The sequence below is a fragment of the Gamsiella multidivaricata genome (genome assembly GCF_025024155.1).
Source record: "Gamsiella multidivaricata strain RSA 2152 chromosome Unknown BC939scaffold_110, whole genome shotgun sequence".
NCBI classification, from domain to species: domain Eukaryota; kingdom Fungi; phylum Mortierellomycota; class Mortierellomycetes; order Mortierellales; family Mortierellaceae; genus Gamsiella; species Gamsiella multidivaricata.
In genome coordinates, this window is record NW_026251818.1 from 86704 (window position 1) to 95606 (window position 8903).

General features: G+C 49.5%; 5 protein-coding genes across 5 annotated transcripts; 3 read left to right on the forward strand and 2 right to left on the reverse strand.

The window, feature by feature from the left end:
- Position 1: 1 nt before the first annotated feature.
- Positions 2-2233, reverse strand: BC939DRAFT_481670 (phosphatase 2C-like domain-containing protein; the record flags this gene model as incomplete). The annotated part of the gene is made up of 3 exons (XM_051559045.1): positions 2-87; positions 180-743; positions 832-2233. 3 exons carry the CDS (start codon positions 2231-2233, stop codon positions 2-4), a joined length of 2052 nt encoding a protein of 683 aa, XP_051406956.1.
- A 269-nt stretch (positions 2234-2502) lies between these two features.
- On the reverse strand, positions 2503-4769 carry BC939DRAFT_429411 (CTP synthase; the record flags this gene model as incomplete). The annotated part of the gene is made up of 2 exons (XM_051553220.1): positions 2503-4389; positions 4598-4769. The coding sequence occupies 2 exons, from the start codon at positions 4767-4769 to the stop codon at positions 2846-2848; spliced, it is 1716 nt and encodes a 571-aa protein (XP_051406957.1). The 3' UTR covers positions 2503-2845.
- A 582-nt stretch (positions 4770-5351) lies between these two features.
- On the forward strand, positions 5352-6322 carry BC939DRAFT_467647 (uncharacterized protein). Its single transcript, XM_051557816.1, has one exon. It carries the CDS (start codon positions 5441-5443, stop codon positions 6263-6265), a length of 825 nt encoding a protein of 274 aa, XP_051406958.1. The 5' UTR covers positions 5352-5440; the 3' UTR covers positions 6266-6322.
- Positions 6323-6542: 220 nt separating this feature from the next.
- BC939DRAFT_467648 (cytochrome c-like domain-containing protein) lies at positions 6543-7637 on the forward strand. The gene is made up of 4 exons (XM_051557817.1): positions 6543-6673; positions 6866-6915; positions 7053-7202; positions 7370-7637. Exons 1-4 carry the CDS (start codon positions 6643-6645, stop codon positions 7460-7462), a joined length of 324 nt encoding a protein of 107 aa, XP_051406959.1. The 5' UTR covers positions 6543-6642; the 3' UTR covers positions 7463-7637.
- Positions 7638-7927: 290 nt separating this feature from the next.
- Positions 7928-8854, forward strand: BC939DRAFT_467649 (uncharacterized protein). Its single transcript, XM_051557818.1, is given in 3 exon segments — positions 7928-8091; positions 8264-8759; positions 8772-8854. The coding sequence occupies 2 exon segments, from the start codon at positions 8046-8048 to the stop codon at positions 8746-8748; spliced, it is 531 nt and encodes a 176-aa protein (XP_051406960.1). The 5' UTR covers positions 7928-8045; the 3' UTR covers positions 8749-8759; positions 8772-8854.
- Positions 8855-8903: the final 49 nt, after the last annotated feature.

The window sequence follows — 8903 nt, forward strand, 5'->3', positions numbered from 1 at the left end:
CTCAAACGATCTCTACAAAACCATCGGTATTCGGCTCATCCGAGAGCGGGACTTTGGTCTCTTGGTGTCCGAAAAAGATCACCGTAACTATCGAGCAAAAAGTAAATAAAGCATCTATCAATAAGTACCTGCAAGAATGTGCATAGTCGGTCGTGTGCAAGCAACCGCGACGCACTTACCTGTAATGTCATCGCGATAGACGCGACTCATGGGTGCAGGGATCGACAGTGTGGCAGCAAGCTTCTCTTCATCCCCACCTCCCAAGGCATTCCTAACCAAGTGGGTCGACGCATTGGACTGATCCTTGAATGTGAACTGTCGGACTTGACTTGTGGGGCCCTTTGGTGGCAAGTTGGCCGGTGTCAATTCCTCTTCCTCCTCGCTCTGGTCACCCTTCTTTCCTATAACAACTCCCTTGATCGCCTTTATCTTGTCCGTGAGTTTCTTCATCTCTCCCCGGTCAAGGACCGTTTTCTCTTGACCTATCTTGCCGTCGAGAAGTTCACCAACGAGTTGGATCACCTCATCAGAAGTCAGCTTGTCCCAGAGTCCATCGGTCGCCATGACCAAGAATCGATCATTAGGTCCAATTTTGTGGTGCTTGACCACTGGTTTAGCGGTAACATATGGCGGGGTATGGTAGTTGCGATGCGGTTGGCGATAAGAGGGGAATAATTGGAAGACACGCTCCTGGATATCAAGCGACCACTTATACCGTGCATCTCCAAAGGCCCTTGTTGGCTCTAAAACATACTCATAGAGACCAATCGTTAGTGCTTTGAATTGAGCAATATGAACGACGTTGCAAACAATCATGGTGAGTGCACTTACCGAGACCACCAAGGACACGTCCGCGCATCACGACGGTGGTCTCTTCGCCAGGATGTTCCTCCTGCAGTCTCCTGACCTCCCAACGATTCCTACCGGTCTGATCAAAGGAGAGCGGTACAGCCTTCCACGAATGCCCATCTTTGCTTGTCGCTGACGGTTCGCAAACGCCCAGGACAGCTCGAGAGTCGCCTGTGCAGGCTACATACAGGTCTTTCTCCTTTGCGTCCACGTAGGCCATCAGTGCGCAAGACCCCGAAATCGCAGGCAACAGACTAGAGCAAGCCAGGGGCCTCGAGGGATACTCAAGGACTCGCTTCACAGTCTCGTTCACAATCTTGTCATCCAGCTTCAGGAACCCGTTTTCGATCGCCTCCATGACTGCCATCACATCGTGCGGATCCTTGATGTTTTCCAACTCTGATGCAACCGAGGGCGCCAGCTCCTGTGCAACTTTCTGACTGCAGCACCAGCCTCCATGGCCATCAAAGATACCAAAGAAGACCTTTTCAATCTCTCCATCCTTGCCTCTGATCACATGGCGCGACAGATCATCCTCAATTGGGTTGTTGGAAGCGACCTGGTTGATGCAATAGCCGAGGATCAGGTCCTGCTTAGATTTGTTTTTGCGGTCTTCTTCCTTAGTGATGACCCTGTGCGATCTCTGGTTCTGAGACAGACGCTGCTCAACCTGCTCAGGTGTAAGCATCTTCAATTGCTTTTCGAATCTTGGTTCACCCGAGAATGGCGAGAAAGAGCGGAAAGAAGAGGTGGGCGAGGATGGATCAGCAGTGGGTGAAGGTCCAGGTGAATTGGTGAACGAAGCCCTGGCGAATGAAATATCCTCTTGGAGTTGAACTAGCTTTGCGCTCCAACCCGATGGCGAGGTTGCGACGTTGTAGGTGCTGACTCCTACGACTGTAAGAACGGCTCCGGCAGCGAAGGCTCGGAAGGCGGCTCGTTTGGAGTCAAGTATATGGTGGAACCAGGGATTGGAACCAGGGAACTGTTGATGGGACTGGTGGTGCTGACTGTGGCCGCCCTTGTGTTGAAGTCGCTCGTAATAACCGTGTTTCTGAGTTCCTTGCTGCTGCTGGTTCTTGATCAGAGGAATGACTCGACTGACATTCGGTGAGGTAGATGCTGAGTTTGATGATGATGAAGACGGCTGGGCAGAGACGTTCTCGCTCTTGTTAGGTGGGAAAACCTCTTGTTTGTGCTGTTGGTTCTGTTGCTGGCTTCTTTTCGGGCGAGCAGCTGTAAGCGTGGACCGGATGCGACTCTTGGAGGTGGTCGAGGTGGAGAAGAAGGAAGGCGACAAGCTGACACCAGGCCTTGAACAAAGAATCGTAGCAGGTGTCCCACGACGGGCAACTGTCTGCAGAGCCGAGAGCCGAAGTGACATTTTAGGCCTGGTCTAGGTGCAATAGGGTATTTCACTCTGCCGAGTTCTACAAATGGTCGGGTTCCCAGTCCTGCTGTCGTTGTCGTAGCAGTGGGGCTGATTCCTGTAAAGGTGTTCTTGATCCTGGTTGTAAAGGAGTTTGCCAAAAAGGAAGAAGCGCGAAGTCTTAGCTCCTTAGTAGTTTTTTTTTTTGCTTCCTAAAGGACTGGCTTCAAACAAGGGGTCCCATTGGACGCGTTCCCACAAAAGGAGATTTTGCTCCTCTGGGAGTTCAATATCACACTCACTTGGTAATGGTTTCTAAGTTTTTTGCTTTTTTTTATTTTATATTATGATTAGAATATGCGAATGCTCTATGTTGGTGCCGGATCAAGTTCATGGGGACAGAGCGGGCTGCTTAACCATGTCCCTGGATCGAAAATGCTGGATATGATGATGATGACAATAGTGAGATGATAGTTGAAAGCAACAAAGAAAAGAAAATGATAAATAGCGAAAAAGAAAAGAAAAGTAATGTACAGTGAAGATGTCGAAGTTGCTGAAGGTAGAAAAAAGAGGTCCGCCAACTGTCCAGTGTCCTGCACCCAATGTCCAATTGATCCTGGTGTTTCTTTACAAGGCAGCCAAGTGGCTCTGGAGGTCACCGGCGGCCGCCAAGATGAGACCCATGAAGGGAGCCGAGGGCTTCAAGGGACGGGTCAAGTACTCAGGATGGTACTGGACACCTAAGAAATACGGGTGATCAGCCAGCTCGACAATCTCCATACGCTGGCCAGTCTCGTCCTTGCCGACAAATTTAAGACCCTCTGCCTCGAACTTCTCAATGAGCTCAGGGTTGATCTCATAGCGATGACGATGGCGTTCCAGCACGGTCAATCCGCCTCCGTACAACTTGCGGATAGCCGAATTCTCAGTGCCGGGCTGGAACTCAGTGGGACGGGCGCCCAAACGCATGGTGCCTCCGAGGTGTGTCTTGCTGATCTCGGGCATATAGACGACAACAGGCGTAGAGGTGTTCTCGTCCAGCTCGATCGAATTGGCGTCAGGCATGCCACAGATGTTGCGGGCAAACTCAATGACAGCAATCTGAAGACCCAAGCAGATACCAAGGTAAGGGATCTTTTGTTCGCGGGCCCATTTGGCGGCAGCAATCTTGCCCTCAACACCACGATTGCCGAATCCTCCGGGAACCAAAATACCCTGGGCGGAGCAAAGGTCATGCCAGGCCTCGTGGTACTTGACAGGGCTGACGGTACGGGTCTCTGGCTCCAGATCCGAGGCTTCAACCCACTTCATGATCAGCTTCTTGCGGCAGTTCAAGCTGGCATGCTCCAAAGCCTTGACAACTGAAGCATATGAATCCTGAAGGTTGGTGTACTTGCCAACCAAGACGATGGTGACGGTATCGTGAAGTCGCTCCTGAGCAGCGGTCAATTGGTTCCACTTGATCCACATATCGGCTCCCTTAATCCTCAGCGGCTCGGTGATGCGAATGGTCTTCTCAATATTCAGACGCTTCCACAGAAAATCAATCAATCCCTGGTCCTTCAATAGCTCGGGCACATGGTAGACAGAGCTGCAATCGCGGACAGCCAAGACCTGATTGGGCTGGACGTGGCAAAACATGGAGATCTTAGCCTGGATACCATCATCCAATCCGGTCTTTTCGCAGCGGCAAGCAATCAAGTCGGGGGAGAGACCCAGTCCACGGAGATCGCGGATGGAGGCCTGGGTAGGCTTCGTCTTTTGCTCTCCTACGGATCCAATGGTGGGAACCAAGGAGACATGGATCAACGCAAAGTTTTCATGGCCGACGCGGAACTGGAACTGACGCATGGCCTCGACGAAGGGGGCGGACTCAATATCACCAACGGTGCCACCGAGCTCGATAATGCAAACATCGGGCTCCTCGCCAGAGTCGTCGACGGGAATGGTGGCAACGCGCTCGACCCAATCCTGGATGGCATCTGTAATGTGAGGGACAACCTGAACGGTTTTGCCGAGATAATCGCCCTTGCGCTCACGCTCGATGACATCCCTGTAGATCTTGCCGGTAGTGATATTGTTGGACCGGGTCAAGGTCACATCGAGGTAGCGCTCGTAGTTTCCAAGATCGAGGTCGACCTCGCCGCCATCGTTCAAGACAAAGACTTCGCCTGCAGATGATTGCGACAAATATAAAAAATATAGCTGTTGGTAAACTGCAGACATCTCGCTGCTGCACGCTGACATACGTACAAAGCATACACACATGCATGACTGCAACAGCAACAGTAAAAAAGATGCTTGAGACTAGAGCAGCCAGCAAAGTAAAAAGGGCTTCTTCATGCAACAAGAGCCGAATGTAAGACAGAATGTAATTACCATGATCGAGGGGAGAGAGAGTTCCAGCGTCGATGTTGAGGTAAGGGTCAATCTTGATCGAGGTGACCTTGAGACCCATAGTCTTGAGCAAGAGACCAGTCGAGGAGGCGATGATGCCCTTGCCAATGCCCGAGATGACACCTCCGGAGACGAGAACGTACTTTTTGACCATGATGAGAGAACCAGATAGGGAGGGAAAGAGACAGAAAACAAAGAAGAGGGACAGGAAGACGTTTTATTTGGGCCACTTCAAAAGAAGGGAAAGAGCCAATGGTTCTCGACCAAGACGCCTTTTTATTAGAGGACAAGACAACCCACGCAAGTCACTTTGTTTATTTATGTTGATACTTTTTTTTTTTTGAAGTCAGCACCAGCAAACACATTCACGTACTCGAGCAAATACGTCCACAGCGACACCTTCACCATTGGCACGTCCGCCTTGGTCTGGTGGAGGGAGGACCGAGGATGGGGCCGAATTAGAATGAGTACAATAGTTGTATGCAATGCATACTGTACAAAAAGACAAAAAGAAGATAAAGGCGGATTGAAATCCTGATCTGCACTTAATCTTCTTGTCTCTTCCCCAATGCTTGGTTACCACTGTCTTCTCGTCCTTGCCCTGCTGATGGGACAAAGTCCATCAATATCGACTACATCTGCTATAAATTCAGCAACAGCAGCAACAGGGATGAAGCTTCCTACTCTTCAAAGATTATGCGCAAACCAGATGGGCATGTGTACAGTGTCCTGTCAGAGCAAAGTACAGGAAAACACATGGTAAGGGAATATATATGTTGTATTAATGATCATAGACAAAGAATATCATACTAAGAACTGTCCTCTATGGCTCACTCCGATAGCGATGCTGAGACACTACAATGGACTTGCGCTTGCCGACCGGACACGACCAAGGGGTTCAAATATTGGCAGTTTCCGATTCCGTTTCAACTCTGCCGGAAGCAGTTCGCTTCGTGTTTGCGGTCGTGTCAGAGTACTCAAGCGAGACTAATTGAACAGGAGCAGAAGATGCATCGTCCAGCCAACAAGAGGACATTGCGTCAGCGATCTCAACGCGACGATCTATTTCAGGATATGGATGCTTTCATTGGCGAGGATGAATTGGAGTCAATGGACGAGATGCGGCTGTGGCGGCATATCTCCAAAGTACAGGTAGCTGAAGTTTCGCGAGGAGCAAAGCAGCAGAAACGCGCCAATCTGCACCAGAAACAGGAAACTAAACAGGTAGCCTCATACAAGCATTACCAGAACAAGAAGAAGAGGCACAACCAAGAAGCGAAAGCTCGTAGGAGGCACGACAGGGTGATGGAGCAACATGATGCTGACTCTGATGAGAAAGGGGACCATAATGCCGAGGACAACGACGGGTTGTTCGAGACAATGGCGTTGGATGGCCCTCCGGTCGGGAAGAATACTGCGTGTGTGAGTCAGTGCAGGCGACAGTATGCATGTGGGACATCCAGGGCTCCGCTTTATCAGAACCTGAGGGCCTTTGTTGCAAATAGTGATTCAGCGAAGGATGGGAATGGTCGGGCCAAGGAGTTGCAGAGTGGTGCATGTGTTAAAAGAAGACCTGGTCACAGATCGTATGAGAGACTGAGACTTGCATGCAGCTGTGCTGTTGCATTGGTTGCAAGCGTCCTACTTTAGTTCTTCGTGCCTGTGTAGCGCTACTCGACTCTCAATGGGTAATAAACTCCCCCACCCCTCCCCCCCCTGCAATTACCTCCGAGAAATAAGGTTTTGGTTGCCTTGATATTACGATATTTTCGGACGTGCAACCAAATGGGGCGGGCGCAAACACGGCTTCATGACGGAGTGTCGTCCGCCCAATGAAATCATTTTGGAGTTGGTTCTGCGTTTTGCAAGGGACCTCGGAGTGGCTTGGGCATCTTCCCGTTTGTCCGGCGTTTCTCCGAATGCTTTTCTTCCTCTTCTCCCTTCCTTCTCTCTCTCTTCACCACACTCTTCTCCTCTCTCTTTACCCTTTTCCACCCACCCACCCACCACACACAACTACTATCACAATGGGATTTGCCGCCGGTGACGCTGTTAACGGTAAGGGAATCGACAGCAGGAAGACTGATCAGTCCTTTCGGACCAGCAACCAGAACGAATGAAAGCGCGCGACAACAAAGCAGCAGCAACTACGCTTCGATCTTTCTGAAGCAGATTCTCCGAACCATCTGATCACGGTGTCTTTCCTCATCACTGACTCTCCCTTATCCTTTCTGTTCCGAAAACTAATAGGAGCCAAGCTCTTCAAGACCCGCTGCGCCCAGTGCCACACTGTCGAGGCTGTAAGTATTTTTTTTAATACATATAGTCGCACTTATTTATACCAAACAACAAGCAACTATTGCGTTGTAGCGTTCAATTGGCTTGTATGAATGGCGTCTCACTATCTATCTTTACTGGCTCCGATTTTTCTAATTAGGGTGGTGCCAACAAGGTCGGCCCCAATCTGCACGGTATTTTCGGCCGCAAGTCCGGCCAGGCCGCCGGTTTCTCGTACACCGATGCTAACAAGAACAAGGGTGTTACCTGGTCTGAGGAGACCATGTTCGAGTACTTGGAGAACCCCAAGGTAAATGGCATAGCATTTCTTCCCGTGGTTTCCCCTTCCCTCCGAATGGGTGTTTATTTTCTGGATCGAGGGTGTTATTGACGTCACGATGCACTATGATTATATGTTCCTTGTGTTACGACCTTACACTTACCAACGCTGCATCTCGTTCGTTTGCCAATCCATAGAAATACATTCCTGGCACCAAGATGGCCTTCAACGGCTTCAAGAAGGAGAAGGAGCGTAACGATGTTATCACCTACCTCAAGGAGAACTGCTAAATCATTCGCAAGCGACTGAACCTAATATGTTCTTCACATCCTTCCACACTCATCGTTCACACACGAACACAACACACATGCTGCCTGACCATTGTTCACTAGATGTCAATTGGTGCAGTCCGTTAATATTTGCCTGATCATTAGACCGAATAAAAGAATCATTCAAAAAGTCGAATCGATACTGTTCGTAATGTACGTCTATAGAATCAAGCTATGGAGAAAGATGGCGAGTGTCGCAAGTTCGATGTCTGATGGAATCATCATGTGTATGGATACTATCCTGATCATGATGACAAGGTACACGACCGTGCAGCAACAGCAACATTGGCGTACACATGCATCTGCTTGGCCGGATCAAAATCAATAAACGAATCCTGCGCATAAACGCCACCAACGAGGATGACTATTAAGGGTTATGCGACTTTGTATTATGTGTGAAAACATTTAAGTTGACCGGGCAACTCAGGTTAACTCATTTTGAAACTTAATAATGTCCACTCAAATGACGCCCTGGGTCAACTCAAATTGCGCCCAAAAATAAAGGCAGACTGGATCATCCATCCCATTCCATTTATTCGCTTTTATGGACAGCGCCAAGCTCAGCATCAGCCTGATCTTCTTCGCCTGGGGTGAGTGTAGCTCCGTTGATGCATATCTCCTTGAAGTGGTAGAACATGATGCTGCTACGTTTTGATCCATATTTCGATGAAGGATAAAGCGCATGTTTCCTCTTTCAATCTTGTAGCGGCAAGTGCGGCATGCTAACAGAAGACCTTTCTTTCCCACAATATCCATGGAAAGCCCATCTCGATAGTAAATTCTCCTGCGCAACGGTACCTGTTGGCGTGTGGCCCGGAGGGTATGGGAAACACAGTATCGGTATTGATGCCCTTGCCCCGCCAGTCGATGTACTCGGCTTTGACGTCTTCCTCCTCTTCGCTGGCATCGTTGATATTGTCCTTCTTCGTATCCTCCTCTTCACTGGCGTCTTTTATGGAGACGTTGCGTTGTCGGTATTATTGCACCACTGTAGATCAGGCGCTCTTTCGAAATTCGGCCAGTTCTCCACTCGGGGGCTCGCATCAATAACGCTCTGGCTCCCGTCCATTGCTGCCCAATCTAATGAGAACACTACACGGATATGTTCAAGGCATCGGGCTTCAAGTTGCTGTATGATTGCGCTGCTCAATGGCGTACGATCATTGCAACCGAATAATATTTATTGGATCCCTTTGCAAAGGACTGTCTCAACCGCAGATAGTGCAACACTTCGCATGGCTGCGTGAGGTGAGAGGTGAGGTGAGAGGTGAGGTGAGAGGTGCAGAAATCGAGTAGGCGGACCTTTTATTTTTATTTTTTTATGCCTTGTGTAGTTGCTCCCGTCATTTGAGTGACGTTATTAAGGGTCAAAATGAGTTGACCTGAGTTGCCCGGGCAACTC